We start from the raw sequence: 20,553 nt of genomic DNA, 5'->3' as shown, positions 1-20,553 counted from the left end.
AAACTCTCCTGTTGCATTATGGGGAATGTGGTTCAGCGGTCGTTTAAAACGTTGGTTTGGCTAATTTGATTTAAATATCCGTTTTTTGTTTTAAAAACGTGTATAGCACCTACAATGCTTTTAAAATATGGGCTTTTATTATATTTATAAGCGGCACTTGTATAAATAGCATTTTGACTTAACTGCTTTTTTGCAGGACATTTCCCAATAAGAGCTACCAAGTTTTTTTTAAAGCGTGCGTGTATTTATTCAAATTTTTAAAACAATTAAACTCCTTGTGTTTCAACCAATATTCCTCATATATTACTGTTTGACTTTCATGGTAAAAAAGGGGGTGGATTTTCATTAATCGAATCCGCCGTTAACATTTATTCTGAAATTCACAGATCACATGGGCTTTCTGACGGCAGCGATTGGCCAATACAAAAAAATCTGACGACACATGATATCCTAGCAACTGAAACTGAACTGAAAGTGTGTTGGCACAATGGAGAAGGTTTTGTGTAACGTCCACGGTAAGTTGTAAAAAATTGTGGTATTTAATTGTTTGCCATAAACTAGAGGTTCGTTAGATATTGTGTGTAGTTACCAGAAGTTCTGTTTAGGTTTTTTGCCCGGAAACCGCTTGTAACGTGCATGACACACACACATATGACAAGGCAGTTTACTTTAGCCATTTTTTTTTGTTTTTTGGGGGGTTTTTTGGCTTTTGCTGTTACCTTACCAAACATATTTTTCCCTTTTGGTGAGTAGAAGATTTCTATAGTTGGCTAATCAACTTTCTGTCCTCACACAGGCAGTGTGTGTATGTTAAAGACGGGAGTAAAAGATGGACCGAATAAAGGCAACAGCTTTTACATCTGCGTTGACAAGCAAGGATGTGATTTCAGTCAGCAAACCAGGTATTTACATCATGCAACGGTCAACCACGAGGAGAGGGTAAAAACCTCACAACTATAATAGCAGTGGCATGTACTATAATTCCTTATTGTTGTCAAAAATCTGCTGGTCTCTCACTAAAGAAGCCTCAAGGATGTTGTAGTCCACTCTTGAATGTGCTAAATAATCTAGTACCTTAAAATAGAGCCCAATCTCTCACACCGAAACATCTGGTTAGATTGTCACTGTTCAGAGTTTGAATTCTAGAATAGCATTTGGTTTTGTATATGTTGCATCTGCCTACTGTCTCTTCAGCACATATTGATATGCCTTTTATGGTTTTCATATAATGGCAAAATGACAATTTGAAACAGTGCAATTAGCGTATTGCAAAGCCTGCAGTTTCAGATGTGCCTTTCACAGTGTGTTTGAGCACACTTTATTTAATTTGAGTGCAGACTGTGCCACACTTTGGTGCTGGTCCAGATTAATGAATGAGTTGCATGTCAGACTATGTTTACAGTAATTACTTTATTTATTTGACTTAACACAGTTACAGATTTTGTGATATTTGTTCTATCGCTTATGCCATTAAAAATGTAAGAAATACTTCTTTGAAGCAACTTCAAGTAAATTTCCATATTTGCTTTAGAAGATACTCCACATAATAATTTAATATTTTCGTGCTCCATCGTGTCTTAAATTTATTACACAATAATTCTTGAAGTGAAGCTTTATAAACTGTATATCACAATATTGGTTCAGAAAATTTTATCTATCCATCTATTATTTATACACCACTTAATCCTCATTACAGTCACAGGGGGATTGGAGCCTATCCTGGCTGACTTGGGGCAAAGGCAGGGGACACCCTGGTCAGGTCACCAGTCTATCGCAGGGATACACAGAGAGACAAACAAATTCACATTCACTATGGACAATTTAGAATTATCAGTTAACCTCAGCATGTTTTTGGACTGTGGGGGGAAGCCAGAGAACCTGACGAAAACCCACACATGCACTGGGAGAACATGCAAACTGCATGCAGAAAGATCCCAGGCCCAGGTTGGGATACAAACCGTGGATCTTCTAGCTACAAGGTGACGGTGCTAACCGCTGGACCACTGTGCAGGCCCAGTAAATTTCAATTAGATATTTTCCCCCAAATCATATTTAAATCAGTTTTATTCCACTCATGTAAGCCATTAATATATACATCCTGTGTCTGAGTCAGACTTTTGCCACTGTCCCACCATCTGAGGTTAAAACTGATGGCTATTTAGTAGGTAATTTGATTGGCAAAATGAGCATTTTTTTTTTTTTTTTGCACAGATTCATTTCCCGTTTTTGTTCTGAATTATGGTTATGCTCTTCTTTAGCGTCTCACCTTCTCACTGCCTCAATCATGAAGATGCCATGGTGGAACTTCAAGCTCTCACCTACAATCAAAAACACCAGGGCCACAGGTGGGTGTGCAGGTGGTTTAATGATCCAAATCAAGAAGAGATTTCTGTTGTAACTAATGCATTTTACAATACACTTAATTAACATTCATTCCTGTGGAGGCTTTACACTTAAGTTAATAAATTGTAGCCACTTTCAGATGTGTTTTGGCTTCATGTCTGAATGAGAATCCTGATCACTTTTCTTAAAAGGCTGCATGGAAATTTTTATAGGTTAGACTAAGTAACATTTCCGTATCGCTTTCAACACAACACATAAAAACTGCATTAATGGATAAGCACATCCAAGCAACGTACTTTGAGTTTGAGGACGCTTATTATGCATTTCAGCACCAGTTTTGGTCCAAAAATATCACAGAGAATGCCAAAGACAACTTGTCAAAATCCAAACAACACCTTTCTTACTCACTTTACCCCACATTTCCATAGAAATCTAACTTCACTGCAATGAAGACAAGTTGGATTAATGAGACTCACTGTTAATGAATGTGATCCAGGTTGAAACATTAACTGGACCTGAAGTTTGTTGCTTCCAGCTGTTTGTAAGACTCTTTCCTCTGAGCTTATCAAATACATGCAGCATCAGACAACAGCAGGATCCATGTGAGCAGGTTTAAAGACAGTAAGTTGAGCGCATTTATGGAACTGGAACAACAGAAGTAATTTTATTCATCACTTGTAATTGTAAATGATCCCTGACGTGGAGACAGGACCAGTCGGGATGTAACTAAAGTCGCACTGTGTTCTTCTTCACCTCAGACAGGTTAGCTGTTGCACATAGTCACAGTTCATCAGCTGCAGATATTTCATTTGTTACATAACTGATTTTAATTTAGTCTTAAGTTCTTGCATTATTGTACATTACGCCTAACTCTCTTGATGTACTGTCCAATCTCTTATGACAAAGGGGATGTATCTGTGTAAAGCCATGAGGAACATTAATGGAAAAGTGACTTACAGTATGTTTGACCAAGTGCTTCACTTTACAGGTTGAAGAAGCCAGCAATGTTTCGTATCCCATGTCTGAAAATGGCCTAAATTTATTCTCTTTTTCCAGGTTGTTCTACCGATGTATCACGGGTAAAAAAGCAGGCCAGAAATGGTGTGGAAACGTGCCTTGGACCGCGGTAAGATTTCCCCATATGCACCTTTTTTTCATATATCTTTGATGTCAACAGCATCTGGGACCTATTAGCTCTAGAAAACATTTTTATTACTCTTCAGTCCAGACACCAATAGAGGTTTAATCATCACAGACTTGTTTAACATTATTTTAAAGTCCTGTCATCGTCCAAAGAGACCAAGTGTGTTAGTGTGAGGAAGATTTGAAAAATTGCTACAGAAGTCAGTGACCATGTAATCACAACATTTCTCATGCAAGTTCAGGTCTTTGTTGCATGTCAAACTCTGATTCTACGTTCCCTTTATGACCACTGTTCACTAAAAATTCTCCAAAATACATATATAAATATTCTATTTTGATGTAATGGTACAACTGCATCATAAACTAGAGTTTTCATTTGATATCGGTATGTAGTCATTTACGTAAAAAGGTGAACTCACAAATACAAAATTTCAAAGCATGGTTAGTGCTGCAACAGTTAGTCAGTTAAATGAGTAGTCCTTCAAAAAATGATCTCGAACTCTTTTCATTTTGGATTAAGATTTTACATATTTTTTTGAACAAAGTTTGACGGTTTCAGACTCTCAAGATTCTCTGTTCAATTCTTCATTGTTCATCTTGACCTTTGTCTTAACAGCAATCACTGCTTGCAGTGAATAGATTATTTTTCTATTTCTAAGAAGTGTCTATGTAGACACATAGACACTTCAATTATTATATGTGAATAATTGAAGGTATATTCACATATAAATATACCTTCAATTTTTACTCCTCAGAGACTGATCGTTTCTCATCACTTTCTTTAAAACTGCTTTCTACCCCTTTTTATAAAAATGCCTGTTCTCTTTCATCATTGCAGCCAGAGAAAGAAAAGAGAAGCCCTTTATCCGATGCACAGCTGCATCCCTCCTGCCTTCCACCTGTCCGAAATCCCTTCAAGGCTCCTAGCAAGACAGATAAGGACTCTGAGTGGAAAAGGATGCAGTGTGGTGGACGTGAGGAGAAAGACAGTGAGGCACGTCACAGGGCTGAAGAGAGAGAAAGTTATCACAAAGAGAATGTGAAGAATGTCGGTGCAGTGAGAGATGAAGAGGAAGGAAAGCTGAACTCATCGGATACTTACAGAGGTAAACAACTTCCAACAGGGATGAAGGTAAAGAAGAGAGTTTCAAATGAAGACAGCAGCAGTTCCAAAGCAAATAACGTGGAAAAAACATTGGGTACGATACAAGATAAGGCTGAAGAGAAGCACTGTGAGCAGGGAGAAGCAGAGAACAAGATTTCTACCTCCAGCATCAACACTGTTCTCCCTAAGAAAATGAATCAAACTGCACCAGAGCCTCACAGGAACTCACCCCAGACACCAGCAGATGGTGAAGCCTCTCTGGTGAAACAAACTGACCCCACAGTGAAAAAGAGCACTCCTAAATCTGCATCCAGCTCCCAAAATACCGCCAAGAACCACATACCTGACAAACCAGCAAAGTCAGAGTCAAGTCAAACCAAAAACCTCCCAGAGGATTATAATGATGATGGTGATGATGATGTATTGCTGGTGTCGGTGAAACCTGCTGCTCAGAAAACTCCTCCTGTTTCTGCTGTCCAAAAGACTCTGACCACCTTCCCTGGTTTCCAGCCAGCTTCTAAGTTCAAAGGTCAGGCTGAAGATCCCAGAGGGCTGCATCACCTGCTCACCACTCAGCTGCAACAGAAAAAGGTGACTTAATGGCCAAATCCATTTGGCCTACAGGCTGCTATTTTTTGCCGTAAAGCTTCAAAAATACGAGTCATTTGTTGTGTGGATTGACCGATGTGGGTTTTCTAGGGCTGATGCCGATTATTGGAAAACAAGAAAGGTTGATAACCGATATTTGGAACCAATGTGTAATATTTTCACAGCATGTGATAGCAGAGAACCTGTCATTGATAACCAGGCTTCTTCATTGAGTAGGATTACTGTCACTGAATATGTACAATAGAAATAGGAGTGATTAAATTAGGAGACTCTCCTGTTTATAACTGATCAACTGAGATTGATCGGTTTGCTGGTTCTGTTTCAGGTTAATCCGTGGCTGAATTCTAACTTAGAAACTAGCCGTTAGCATAGCATTAGCCACTGTAATTTCCTGGTTTATGTTTGCTGTCTCTGCTTGAAAGACATTTCTGAGACCACAGAGTGATGACAGACAGAGAGAGGAGGCTGCATCAGACCTGATTTAGAGCATTTAATTTATTGATAATCTGCCAATAAAAATAACACTACCGATAATCACAAAAATGCCAAATATTGGCCACGATAATCGGGCAGGCCAGTGTTTCTCAAATAGTGGGGGGACCCAACAGAAAAAAATTGAGAACCACTGGGCCAGGCTGACACATAAGAAATTATTTTGCAAGTGTGACATGGTCGTATCAACAAAATAAGTTAGCCCTTTTAATGAACATGTCAAAACAGACAATATTTAGCCGTAACACTGGAGAAAATCAGCCCTCCTGGATTGAAAGTGTGCAGAATACACACTTTTACTTGGTCTATCTAGAATCTTTTGAGTTTGCAGCCTTGATACTTGGTGTTTCAAATGATTGAGGCAGAATTTCTCTTTTTTATAAATAAACTTTTTCCATGTATTTGTTTTTATTTGTATCTGTTTGTCTGTCTTCCACTGTTTCTTTTTTCCTCTGAAGGCCACTCTGTCTGTGGTGAATGTGGCGGCTCTGCCAGATAAAGGAGAGAGGTTGAAGACGCAGGTCAAAGAGCTGGAGGAAGCGCTGGAGTCACTGAGTCTCACTGTTGCTTCTCAGCCTGGTAAGAGTTACACTCTTCGGTAATATTTGTTTTTTAAAGATTACACTCCATCTAGGTGTTTTTCCGCTTATCCCACTAGGACTCCCAGTTTGGTTTCTTGTCATCCAGCCCTATTCACAAGAGAAATAATTACAGCTGTCTCATAAAGTTGACATTGTAAAATTGTCCATTCATGTCTCTGTGTGCTCATTGGAATGTAAAAATCCCTTTCAGAGTCCCAGAATGAATCTAACAGCAGTGACTTGGGTAAAAGCAACAGCCAGATGAACCCATTCAGTCCACAGGGGGGCACCATCCTGCTTTCCGCCCCCCCAGCCCCAGGACCCTCCCATTACCAGGCGTCTGGCAGCTCTCTGGGGCTTCAGCTGAGTCAGGGGTACACCCAGATGTATGGAGGTAGGCTAAAAGGGGAGACTGAAGACAATTCTGTCAATCTTTCTCTCTCAACAAACGTATGTGTGCTTCGTATATACATAGTAAATCCTTCATCCTTCATGTTTCCAGCAAACCCACAGGCTCAGGCCTTTTATGGTGGCAGGATGACTGAGGACCGTCTGCTGGCAGTGAAAAATGCCACCTGTGAGGCCATCGACCATCTCCACAAATCCCTGGAGTCATGTCCTGACGCTGAGGCCGAAGCAGCAGATCCCAAAGGCATCAAGGTTAGACACCCCTTCACTCACTATTGTGCTTTTTCGTCAGTCATTCAGTCATAAAGTCTGACACCACAAATCATACAATTAAATAAAATGTCAAGGATTGATCTTTCACCTTATTGTTGCAGATGGATACTCTTGTCCACATACTTGGCTGTTAAAAAATGACAGTTCTCCAGACTCAGTCATTTTGTGAAATACAAAAGTGGAGGCTCTTATTTTAGCAGATTAATGCTCATACTTTGTGATAAGCATGTTCTAAAAACACATATGTTCATAATCCTCAAGTGTCTACATACTTTTATTTATAGTATATTCGCTATTTCTTTTGAAAGCTGTTCTCTTCCAGAACAAATTCCTGTCAATTTGAAATGGATGAAGCCTCTGTCGTCTTTTGATTGGACTCTATTAACATTGCCCTCTTGTGATTGGCTGGTCAGGTGTCGCTCTTGGCCCATCAGAGGAGAGCTTTGGCCTGGCTGCTCTGGAGGGAAACACAGAATCCCTGTGGAGGAATTCTGGGTAAGTTCGTAAATTAGTGATACGTGTAGGATTTCTTAGTATATGTTTGTAAGGGTTAAATAGTTTCTCAACCAATTATAACTGTAAGATTATTAATAATGTTTCTCCACCAATGTATAAAATGTAGGGTAAATGTTTGTTTAAATGGGGTTAAGGGTTTTATGCAGAATTATTACATAGTCTACCTGATATTCGACCAGCGAAGTATTTAGATTAGACAGAGATAATAATCCAACATATGAAATACTTCTTGTTGCGCTATCAAGAAGAGCTTCAGGGATGGTAAGGGGAATTATTTAGCTTCACAGGTTATGTATAAAATTGAGGTAGCTGGAATCTATACAAGTTAGGGACCAAATTGTGAACAACAAAACAATTGAGGCACTGAACTTATATTTATGTACATTTATTAAACTAAACTAACAATAACAACAACAACAACAATAACACACATTAAGATGAACAACAACACAAAACAAAAAGGATGGTGAAATATGAATGATGGGAAAAGGAAGGAAGAGAACATCATATTTTAACGGAACACTGGGATTAAATATTACGCTTGCAATATGGTGTTCTGAGGGAAAGGGATAAAGAGACCACACCTGAAAGCAGCTGTCAGTTTGATAAGTAGGCTAATTTCTTAGCCTGTAAATTGTGTCTTTGAAATGATAATTTGGGAAAGTTGCACCAAGTTCCAGTGACTGAAAGGTACTTGCATGCCGTGATGATGATGAGCTGATGCTGATGCCGATTCTGGTGATGCTGATGATGCTGCCTTGGTGAATGGTCTGATTGGCCTTTGTTGATGTGGGTCAGAACAGCGGTGGACAGAGTGGAGCCTCGGAACGATGGATTGTTCTCAGATAGGAGGACCCAATGGTCAAGGATTGTTCTGATGGTAAAGGAGGACTCTTGGGTTGGAAGCCTCTGATGGTAGAGGAGGACTCCAAGTGGTGCTTTCAGATGTCTTTTAAAGTGGACCTTTGCATATCATTAACTCAGTAGGGGTCTGGTACATCCTCCTTCAGGGAGGGCTGATGTCCAGATGTCCCTCACAGAGTTACATTTTCAGGGAATTTTTGTGGTGTCTGTAACTCCAAAAATATTGTAATTTGGTGAACATGATTTATCTAGGTGCGTTACTGACAGACAGGGGATCAGAACGATACCTAATATGATCATGTGAATGACAGACATGTTATGAGCTATCATATTGATACTAATCAGGAGGAATAAAATACTCAAGGCAAGGCAAGGTGTCGAATCACCATGAAGTCATTGAAAAGTTCATTTGTTATGTGAGATGGATGTACATAAAGAGGAGTTGAGTCCAGAATTGTGAGATGATTGTCTTTGCTGGTTCTAACGAGAGCGCAGAGCTCCTTTTTCAGTGAGTGGAATGCCTTTGAACTTGTCATCCAGGTTCCTGAGCCCCCCTTCAATGGCTCAGGAATCAGTCCAAATGTGTATTGGCTACCGTTTGGTCCCTTGGAAGGCCTGATAGTGGCTGGGGGTTTAAACCTGTCTCCTGGCTGAGACAGGCCTAATTTACGTCCTGGAGGTCTGTGTAGGGGAATCCTTTAAAGTCTGATCTGGTGCTCTCCTACTGATTCGTTGCTTTGCATCCTCGTACCAGATCTGGAAAGCATCTTGCTTGCAGTGTCTTGGTGTCTCGGCTCCACTGATCAAAGCAAGCCCCGTCCCAAGTCTGTGGCTGTGAAGGTGTTAAACCCAGGGCTGGAAAGGGACAGACAAAATCTGTTCTTGTCCAGTTCCACTGTGTAATAATGGCTGGTGGATCCTACATACGTGATATTTATTTTAGGGTTTACAATGAAGACTAATAGGACAGAAGTGTGGAGCAGAGATATGTGGTTTAAGGGTTCAACCTGACATTGTTTGTTGCTATTCTTCATCAAAACTTTTTTACCTGTGCTTCATTTTAAACACTGTTTAGAGGTTGAAACAAGCCACTGAGTTGTATTTATTATGGAAGCCTCAATTTCTATCAGCTTTTCTACAAGATTTAGCTTCCTTAGCTGGTATTTAGGATTTTACTGTTGGTTTAAATGCAAAGAAAACCCGGGCCAATCAGTTTGGTTCAATAAAAAACAGTTCACAGTGAAAACTATGCAAAATTGCTCAGTTAGCCAGGAATTCATTTTTGAAAAAACAAAAGACATTTCTCTTAAATTTTCCAAATTAAAGCAACTCTTGACTAGACTTAACATGTTTACGTTGATATACATTACCTCAGTATTATCATTTATAGTTTGTTTTTTCATATTGTAGCATACTCTGAACTTTCACTTGACTCTTTTTAAAATTGTTATATGTGTGTATGTCTGTGATCTCTAAAATTTGTTTTTGACTGTCAAGGCCAAGATGCTCTTACACAAGACACTAAATCTCAATGAGTTTCCCTGGTTAAATGAAACTAAAATTAGATGTAATTTGATGTCTGCATGACAAAGAGAAGAACTGCTCTGTGGGGTGTCTGTGAAACATCACATTGCAATTTCTATTTTTTTCTTTTTTGTTTTTATTTCCTCTTGTACTTGTGATCTGAATCTTACTCTTTTTGGATTCAGCCGATGACATGGGTTTGGGGAAGACCCTGACCATGATTGCTCTCATACTGGCCAAGAAGATCAAGGCTAAAGAAGAAGATGGAAAGAAGGAAGAGAAGAAGCTGGAGACTTGGATATCCAAAACTGGTAGCTAGAACCTTTTATCACAGTTTCAGTGGGTCAGATAAAACACAGCTAGATCACTTGTGTTTAAATTACACAACATCTCTTTTTGTGTGTGATATTTGCCTGTTTATCATCCAGACTCCAGCCTTGTGGTCTCTAAAGGCACTCTGATCATCTGTCCTGCCTCCCTGATTCACCACTGGAAGAAGGAGATTGAGAGACATGTGAAGACAGGAAGGCTGACTGTGTACCTGTACCATGGACCCAACCGCGAGAAAAGTGCCAAAGTGTGAGAAAACCATGCCGACATTCACACATAAACAAATACCCACCTGTACCCCTTTGCATTCTGTTTCTGTTTCTAGAACAGTGCAGTCACATCCTCTTTTCTCTCTTTGTTGCAACACAAAGTTCCTATTGTGAGAGTTTTGTGTTTGCTTCATTTACCTTTATACCAACCAATTACACATTAAAATGTATGTCATAGAGGCCATACAAAACCACATTAGGAGCAAAATTGTCTTGCACACAGATACACTGTTGACATTTCTACCCACTAAGCATCTCTGACCTTGATTAAATGGTTTCTTGGTATCACACACTGTGGGCTCATTTTTCACTGCAGTATAAAGTCCTGCACCTCTATGGAAACAGCACAACCATGACAACAAATAAGGAAACCTCAAAAATGTCTTTTAGACAGTATAACAAAGTAATAATGCCATATATCACTAAAAACAAACAAACAAAAAAAAAAACTAAAGGTAAATTTATTTAATTGACATATACAACTTTTATGTAAGTGCCCAAAGGTGTTACAAATGATGGAAAACAAGATACTGGCTTCTGTACATTTCTTGTATGTGCTCTGTGTAAACACTGCCTGCAGTTCAGCTAAAAAGTTCTGAATTTTTATCACTTGACCGTTGCGTCACAGATGCGTCATGAATAGCCTCCCCATTGTGCAGAAAAGCTCAGAATTTTTCTTTTATTTTTACAGAAACTGTTTAGTTTTGACAAATTTTTAAATAAGACATATAGAATAAAGTGATTTTGATGATTTATCACAAATTTAAGCTTAGACTTGGTTAAATTTCCTGACCAAACATCACATCACAAATGAGTTGTTCAAGGACTGTCAGAAAGGTCAAAGTCAGACAATTATTTGTTTTTACAGTTTCTATCCCTGATAAATGGTGTAGTTTTATCCATTTTGGGAAGACAGCAAGCTTTCTACCCCTTCCGACAAGTTTTAATTTCAGAAGTTTGTACATCATATGCTCTGTAAGTAAACTTGATTTGATATTTATGTGACCACGATCCTTTTCGACTAAAAATCAACTGTTGATATTAAACTGTCACCAAGCCCTGATTTTTAGTCCATTTAGTGGTCTCAAACTAAAACCGTCAGAACGGTTATGGATCTGTAACCATAGGGAGAGTTTTGTATGTGCTGAAGAAGTTAATGTTCTTGACACTTTTGAGTGTCAAATATCTATTTACAGTTGTAATAAATGCATCCCAGATCTTGATTGGCCATCCATTCTTCTCGTCTGGCGGACAATTGAAGCACATACAATCTAAATACAGTTTTGTGAATGTGCCCCATCAGGCTGGCGGATTATGATGTGGTGGTGACCACATACAGTCTGGTCTCTAAGGAGGTCCCAGTCCAGAAGGAGGAGGCTGATAAACCCAGCAAGGATCCTGATGATGTGGTAAGTAAAAGCTGTATTTACTAAATAAACTACATAAAGCAAAATCTATGAGTGCAGCTTTAAGTCACAAACAGAAAGTTACACTGAAGAAGCTTGATGATGATACATTTGGTGTTTTTTAGGTATAAAAAAAACAAACAAAAAAACGTGTTTTATGATTTCGAAACTAAAAAACGTACACAAACTTGATGTCATTTTTCTTCAGCCTTCACATTCAGGTCCTCTTCTGAGAGTGGCCTGGGCCCGGGTGGTTCTCGATGAGGCCCACAACATCAAAAATCCAAAAGTGCAGACTTCCATGGCTGTCTGTCAGCTGAGGGCTGGAGCCCGCTGGGCTGTCACTGGTACACCCATCCAGAACAACCTGCTGGACATGTACTCACTGCTCAAGTAAGAAAAAAACTGTCAATGCAAGAGCTTTAAAAATGCTACCTGGCTGAACTGCTTCCTCTCTTGTGTTGCACGCTGAACACGTGTGGTTCTCAATGGAAGGTGTTTCTAATAACAAATCTAACAAAATAAATCATGCAAGCAGGACAAAAACTACAATGGAGCAAAAAAAAAATGGCCATACGTTTAATTCAGAATCGATTCAAGTGCAAATCTGACTTCAGGGGATTTGGTTCTGTCTTGGATCCATGTGTTTTTCCTCACAATTCAGGAGTTATGACCATAATGTGGTTTACAAGTGGCCACAAGTTCACACTAACTCATCTCAGTTTCACAGTTTCATTGACTGAAATCAGTTTATTACTTTTTGACAGTAATATCAGACTAACATACTGCAGTAAAATTTTCATTGTGGTGCAGAAAAATAGCATTTCGCAAAAGAAAAGGCTGAACATCAGGGATGGTCATTTTTTAACATATTCCAAGTCAACATTTGCTCACATTCTCTAAAGCAACATTGAATGAATTAATGAAATGATGCTTTTTTTTGTTGATAATAGCTGAAAATGATTGGACTGAAGTCTTTTTTTGAAACTGCTAATATGAATGCGTCTTCATTGCGGTGAAGTCAAGATGAGATTCTTTACATTCACCGTTTCATCTTCATCAGGTTTCTTCACTGTTCTCCGTTTGATGAATACAAACTGTGGAAAGCTCAGGTGGATAACGGCTCCAAGAGAGGCAGAGAGAGACTCAACATTCTGACGAGGACGCTGCTACTACGACGAACTAAAGACCAGATGGACTCCACAGGAAAACCACTGGTAGAAACACACACTCACAAAAGGAAATGCTAGAATAGGCTGTAAATATTGGAATAGCTTGCTGTAAGAAGAAACTCAACATAGCCCAGTTTTAAAACCCATCTGAAACACTGGCTTAAGAAAAATCAGATCTGTGATCACTTTAAAATTGGTAAGTTAAATATTGTACACTGTCTTTTTTTACTTATGCATTTTTATCCATATATTATCTCTTGAAAAGGTTTTGTTTTTGTTAGCTGTCGGGGGACGAAGAACATAAATTTGTGATTTTGCTATAATCCAGCGTGTTTACCTCTTGTTTTTTTATACTGATCTTCATTAGTGAGCAATGTCTTTATTAAATAAACTTAAAAAAAGAAAAAGAAAAGATCTGGCTTAATGGCAACACATCAGTGTTTGATTGATTTTAAATGATAGCAGAGTCATCAAAGCTAATTAAGAGTTTGTTGAGCCACTGAAATTGTGTTGTTTGATTTAACTCGATTCTGGCTGAGGTGAAACGTTGAATGTTTCAGGTGTCTCTTCCTGATCGGACTTGTGAGGTGCATCGACTCAAACTCTCCGAGGATGAAAAGTCTGTGTATGATGTGGTCTTTGCCCAGTCAAGGTAATACAACACCTTGCCTTTTTATTAAAATAAAATGCTGCTCTGATTGCAAGTAGCAATGCTTTTAAATTTTTAATGCTTTATATTCTTATTGTTTTATTTGATATTTGTCAAATTTTTAATTCCTACGATTTAGTTTTTATCAGATGTCACTACAAATTAAAGATATTAATGCTCCGCTTTTAAACTGGACACTGCTTAAACATCGATGGGTTTCTGTTTAGCCTTCCTTTATACAGGAGAAAGACCATTTAAGAAGTATAAAATGATACTGGATTTGTGGTCTTTTCCTCTAGATCAACTCTGCAGAATTACCTGAAGAGACATGAAGGAAATAATGTTAGCAAGGGAAAATCTTCCACTTCCAATCCTTTTGAGAAAGGTAAAATATCAGCTTACTGTTGTACCATTTTCAGCTAAACTTATGAATACGGCACTGATTGTTGTACCAGGTTTAACTTATTGGATTATATTTGTACCTCAATGCTGATTATAAAAAAAATTGTTTGCAATCATACGTTTTGATTTTTGACTTTTAAAAGATGTTTTCTTTTTGTTGTAGAAGAGTTTGATTTAGAATTGTTGTTTTCTGGAAAGCTATATCTATAAAATTATGTGCAAAATCCAAAAATTAAATAAAAGAACTGAGAACTTTCCGTTTGGGCTATATTAAATCAGACATTTTTGCCTTTTAGGTCAGATTTGATCAGTAATTTAGCATTGGTATATCAACATTTGTGTTCCTTCTGTCCAGTGGCCCAGGAGTTCGGTATGTCCCAGTCTGACCCACCTCTGTCCAGCTCTCAGCAGCCTCCACAGGCGTCCAGCACCGTCCACATCCTGTCTTTGCTGCTGCGCCTCCGACAGTGCTGCTGTCACCTCTCACTTGTGAAGAAGGCAAACTCACACTCTCCTGTTTTCTACCAGTTTTTGTACTAGTGGCCGTCAAACTGTGTAACTCCTCTACTTTCTGCAGGAATAACAGTGTAAACATCAGACACTTGGATCTAAACAATAATTTCAGTGTAATTTGCAATGTTACCTTTGTCAATAGTTTGTACAATATTAGTTTCTGTGTCATGTGTAGCATATCTTTTCATTTGCAATAGTTCATAGTTTCATTATCATCTCATTTTTCAGGTGCAATATTTCATTATGATGTGTGATATTAGTTATTATCTCAGTACAATTGTCAGCATTACTGCTAATGCAATTCTATTCTAGCCTTATTTGAGCTCACTTAATTCATTTCAGCATTGAATCTTACTTATATCTTATTGCTTTTCTACTTTTTAGGCACTGCATTTCCTATGTTATGTTATTTGTTTTTTCTGAGCAGTACCTGTTTCAAGAATTTCCTATGTAACATATCTTATGTTCTGACAGTGCTTGTCCTTAATGAAAGAGAAAGGCTCACGACCTAAATTCACACACAGACCAACTGCATAATACACAGAAGCATTCATTAATTTCCCCCTTTGTCCTCTCCACTCTCTGCTCAGACACTCGACTCTTCAGAGCTGCAGGGTGATGGGATTGTTTTGTCTCTGGAGGAGCAGCTCAACGCTCTGTCGCTCTCCTCCAGCCCTTCAGCATCGGGCCCTGATCCTAAAGACACCGTGACCCTTAATGGAACCCGTTTTGCCTCAAAGCTGTTTGAAGACACCAGTGAAAGCACCAAGGTGGGCAGCGTCACTGTTATATGTGAAAATGTGTCCTGCTGTTGGCTGCCGAAAGGAACGTAACAAGTGGCTTTAATAGCAGGAAAAATGGTTGAAATCAGGAAAAGTCACTGGTTATTTAAAGGGATCGGTTGCCATCGGTTGCAGCCTCTTTCTGCTCTCTACATATTTCTGAAAGTACACAAGAATCACATGACAGACACAAGTTCAGCTTTTATTGCTGATGAGGCATAATGATATGTTACATAATTTCATAATTCATAATTTAAAAACTCTTTGTCATGAGCCCAGGGAAAATATGCAACATACCTGGTGATGTTTTTTTTTTATCCCTTCTATGAAAGGAAAGTGTGCGATACAGCAAGTTTAAGTCTGTGCTTAGTGATAGAAAAAACTAATATGTGTCATCTTAAAATGTATTGTCGTCAAGTACACTACTGTTTCAAATAGCCTTTTGAAGTGTTTAATTCCTAATATGTACATTTCTCAGGTATAACCACACCTTAAATAACCCTACAGGGTCGTAACTGCAGTGTTTAGTCTTGTTAGGGAATTTTTGTGATGCCGATCGTCCTTTTTTTTTTTTTTTTTTTACATGAAAGCACTTTGGTTCAGCAGCTGTTGTCTTAAATGGGCTATAGAAATCTATTTTCTTGACTTGACCTAACTATTTAATCTTGTTTTTGTTGTCTTATGTATTTGTACAATTAGTTTTCTAATTTGATATTTGTCTTGTTCTAAAGCACTCTGTAAGCTTGTTTTCAAAAAGTTCTACAAGTGAAGTTTTTATTATGATTATTACTGTTTTATGAAATGAGCAATAAAGTTATATAATTCTTCTTCCTCAAATTTACAGATTTCTGCTATCGTGTCTGAGCTGAAGGCAATTAGACAGAAGAGTGATGATCAGAAAAGGTAAAGCAACGTTACATATTCATGTCCCATGTAGTTTTTTCTGCTAGTATTCTATATGTTCTTTAGTCAACACATTCTTTTACCAAATCAGTCTCACCAAAACGTCCAGTCCGTCGTAGCTGTTGTAGCACTTGACTGTGTTATTCAGCCTTTCTCAGCATAGTGTTTTGTTGGTGATATAAAGTTCAAATGTTCTGAGCACATGATGGGCTTCTCAATCTGCTGAGGAAAAGTGTGTTATTATCTGTTTGTGTCATTCATATTCAGAAAATGTGCATTAATTAACTTGTTAATCTGCAAGTGGCTCAAGAGGACCCTCCAATCTTACCTTCTAATCAACATTTTGTCTCCTGCCTGGTATCCTGCAGTGTGATCGTGTCCCAGTGGACCAGCATGCTGCACATTGTGGCCGTTCATCTACGTCAGATGGGCCTGAGATACGGTGTCATTGATGGGACTGTCAACCCTAAACATCGCATGGACCTGGTGGAGGAATTTAACACTAATCCTAAAGGACCACAGGTAGATCTTTCTACCCCTAAAACAAAAAACTGTTACCATGTTTACAATAATAGAAGTAAGAATGCCATATAACAGTAAAGCCTCTGACAAACTGTATTAAAAAGTCCAATTTTTTTGGGGGGTGGGGGTGGGGGGGGTTACTGTCGTTTTGTGTTAGAGCATTTCTTTTTTTTTTTTTTTTTTTTGCATGTAAACGTTCTTAAAACTTAGAAGTCCACACCAAAAGGAGATAATCTCTTCCAAAGAAAATGTTGCTCCTTTTCTGTCTGAAACAGCTTTTTAAAGTCCAGGCTTTTCTTCCGTTACTTATTTACATCACCTTGCAATACAGTTGCATAATTCTTGCCTTGTAACTAGTTTGGCCACACCCTCAAACAAAGAATGAGCAGCTTCCTCGTAGTCCAGATGTCCAGTGTGAGAAAAAATAATCTGCATTTTGAACATTAAAGCATGCAAACATATTCCAGTGGACCCAAAAAATACAATTATAAATCTGTAAATTTACATGACATGAGCTCATTAAAAATGTGTTAATAGTAGAAGTGTTCATTAAAGGGATCCTGTGAAGCTTTTGACCCTGCAATAGGACAATAGAGCTGATTAATTATGAGCTAGCTCAGTAGGATCTTTTTGTATATGTGCATGATTATGCACACAAATGCACATAGGTGATGTAATGCGCTGCAATGTCATTTTATGATCAGGATTCATTAATTTTTTTATTTTTCACATGCTCATAATGTGAAATGCAACTGTGACTGTTCTACAAAAACAAAAAGGCAGGATAAACATTTATTTAAAGTGGGGAAAAAATAAATCAGAAATAGTGAGAAATAATGCGACTGTGAAACAAGAGTTGCAGCTGTGTTATGTTTATGCATAAGAGTGAGTGTGCCTGCATACATCTGTTTTATATACATATTTACATTTTTCCAGTGTGCAGTGGTTTCTCTGCTCCATGTGGCCTTGATGCACTAAAATATGCAAACAATATGCCAAGAAAGAAGAATGTATGCTAATAAATAATATTGCTTTTTATTATGCTATAATTTTTCTCACTTCCCATACATGTCTTAGCTCCTCCCAGTAAAGGTGTGAAATAAGAAACAACTGTATCTTTGTTATAGCCTTCAGAAACTTGCTTTTCTTGCTCTTGATTTCCGCAAAGTGTATTTAAATAATTAGGAAAATCCTCCGTGATGGTGGAGTGGGAGTGATTTATGGGAGGACAGGACAGCCAGAAATAAATAATATAAGTTAGCATAATGTAGAGCACCTAAAATGTTTAAAAAATTTTCGATGACTAAAATACTTTCAATAGATTTCTCATACCTCTGAGATAAACATATTGGGTCATTTGAGTACAAGCAAACTGTGGCACCTTTTAAAATAAGAATGTAACAGTCCTGTTTTTGCAATTTTGATCCTCTCCTAAACACTTGTTTTTTTGTTTTGTTTTCAAATGTATGTAGCCAAAAATGGAAGAAATATGCCATTAATGCAATTGTTTTTTCACACAAATGACACAGGTGATGCTGGTTTCTCTTTGTGCTGGAGGGGTTGGGCTCAATCTCATTGGTGGGAATCACCTCTTCCTCATCGACATGCACTGGTGAGATGCACTAAATGTATAATTGATGCCGTCTGCTTCCCCCTGCTTGATATAGCTAGTTTATTGTGCTACATGTCTTGATGTAAAGATTTTTTTATTCTTTATGTTATTGTTCTTAAAGTACTTCAATCTCATATTGTTTCAACATTACATCATTATCTGTCTCTATACTCTTTCATTGGCTGTTTCAGCTACCTATAGAGCATTTTCAAGCAGAAGAATCAACATTTAAAGACATAACCTTTTTACACTGTGTACGAATGTAATTTTTCGTAAAAGTACGCAGAAGTAAAACATGCTCACGTACACACTTCACAAATAACGTTTTTTTGCTTTTTGCAGAAAAATGAATGAAAATTTTTATTTGATCAGGATAACAAAGACATTTTTTTCCCCAACCCTTTTTATTGATGACTTATAGGTTGTTAGTAGTTTCTTGGTTCACATCAGCATTTACAGCCAATTATTCTAGAAACTGACAAGGGTTTGTATAAAATGAATGTGTGTGTATATATGTACATACATGCAGAAAGCTGTTTTTATAACCATAAATGCTCTGTCAGGAACCCCGCCTTGGAGGATCAGGCCTGCGATAGAATCTATAGAGTTGGACAACGTAAAGATGTCACCATCCACAGGTAACTTATCAGCAGGACATTTTATATATGTGCGTGTAGAATCTATTGTTCTCTTGCTATTGGAAAAAGACGGTATAAAGTGACGAGATAGAACTCCAAAATACTATTAAAGTTTTCTTGAAATGGAGATCAAATTCAAATTTCTTTTTCTGCCATATGCATCTTTATTGTTATGTCTACTCCTGGGGGTAGTAAAATGCCTTGTTTGTCATTAAAATATGGAAATTCATTGTATTTGTGTTAAGAATTTTGTGTTTGTGCTTCAAGGTTTGTGTGTGAAGACACAGTGGAGGAGAAGATTTCCACACTGCAGACGAAGAAGAAAGAGTTGGCCCACAATGTGCTGTCGGGAACAGGAAGCACCCTCTCTAAGCTCTCTCTGGCTGATCTCAGAATCATTTTTGGTGTCTGAGACGGGAGATTGCTGCCGCTGTCAAACACTCAGCTATTTATTCACACATACATTTGTGTATTTATGTTTGTATTAAGGTATATGTCTGGAGAAATCTTGAAGTAACCTCGAAAGATTGAGGTAAGAAAATTGCCTAAACATTAGATGCTAGTTTGTTTGGCCTTACTTTTTACTTTAAGCCAGAAATGTTGACTTGTTGATCATCAGTTTATTTTATTAATTTTTAAGAGACTGTCTAGCCATTTCCTCTAGCAGTTATTGCAGCACTGTTGTTGGATTACTCCAAACAGCAGATTTGAGTTTGATAGCCTACATTTCCTGAGTTTGTCCCGAGGGAAGTTTCCTGAAACTGCAGATAGTGTTATATACAGACAGGAATCAAAATGCATGTCCACACTAACATCATCCTGCATTTCGTGTATTCTATGAGACACAGATTAAGCGCGCTTACAGTTTTTTTTGTCTTAAATTGTGCTTTATTACACATATTCCTGTGTTTACGCCATATGCTACATTAAGTGTGGCAATATTTTTACATGTATGTTTGCATATATCCTCAAAGAACATATTTTATTTAATTTCTAATCAGAGATGCACTAAAAGTGTATTTTTCTCTGGTTATATAATATTTCTTTTGATTTGTTCTTCTGATAGAATTTATTTCCGTTAACTGTGTGTTTTCAAATGTATTTTAAAGTATCATGTATATAGCTGTATTTCTGTTGACATGATTTAAACTTGCTGCATTCAGTCTTTTGAACAGGAAACTGAAAACACTTCATAATTAAATTGTTCTTGGAAATGAAGTCAAGCTGCATTGTAGTTTTTCTTGTCAAAAAATAATCTGCTCACATTGTACTTTTGAAGATGTGCATCTCCTGATTTGATTGTGTTTATTTGAAATATACCTTGGACACCGAAGAATGGAAACATGAACAGATTTGTGAATTAGTTTAGGTTTGTATGCTTAAGTCAAAGTGAACTTTATTGTCAATATCTCTACATGTGCAGCACAAGCAGAGAAACGGAAAGACTGTTTCTTAGTGTACAAAATATATCTACATAAAGAATACAGTGCAAATAGT

At 37.8% G+C, this 20,553-nt stretch overlaps 1 protein-coding gene across 1 annotated transcript; it reads left to right on the top strand.

Moving 5' to 3' along the window:
- Positions 1 to 384: 384 nt before the first annotated feature.
- Positions 385 to 20,274, top strand: ttf2 (transcription termination factor, RNA polymerase II). The gene is made up of 23 exons (XM_023289892.3): positions 385 to 515; positions 797 to 902; positions 2,259 to 2,345; positions 3,400 to 3,469; positions 4,325 to 5,182; positions 6,151 to 6,271; positions 6,485 to 6,667; positions 6,776 to 6,933; positions 7,368 to 7,449; positions 10,044 to 10,169; positions 10,287 to 10,437; positions 11,761 to 11,866; positions 12,072 to 12,256; positions 12,927 to 13,080; positions 13,596 to 13,687; positions 13,984 to 14,069; positions 14,442 to 14,584; positions 15,190 to 15,369; positions 16,226 to 16,284; positions 16,653 to 16,806; positions 18,336 to 18,418; positions 18,982 to 19,056; positions 19,324 to 20,274. The coding sequence occupies exons 1-23, from the start codon at positions 488 to 490 to the stop codon at positions 19,466 to 19,468; spliced, it is 3,432 nt and encodes a 1,143-aa protein (XP_023145660.2). The 5' UTR covers positions 385 to 487; the 3' UTR covers positions 19,469 to 20,274.
- Positions 20,275 to 20,553: the final 279 nt, after the last annotated feature.

Source organism: Amphiprion ocellaris, chromosome 11, assembly GCF_022539595.1.
Source record: "Amphiprion ocellaris isolate individual 3 ecotype Okinawa chromosome 11, ASM2253959v1, whole genome shotgun sequence".
In the NCBI taxonomy this organism is placed as follows: domain Eukaryota; kingdom Metazoa; phylum Chordata; class Actinopteri; family Pomacentridae; genus Amphiprion; species Amphiprion ocellaris.
Note: the sequence above shows the minus strand (reverse complement) of the source record. Positions and strands in the feature narration are given on the sequence as shown.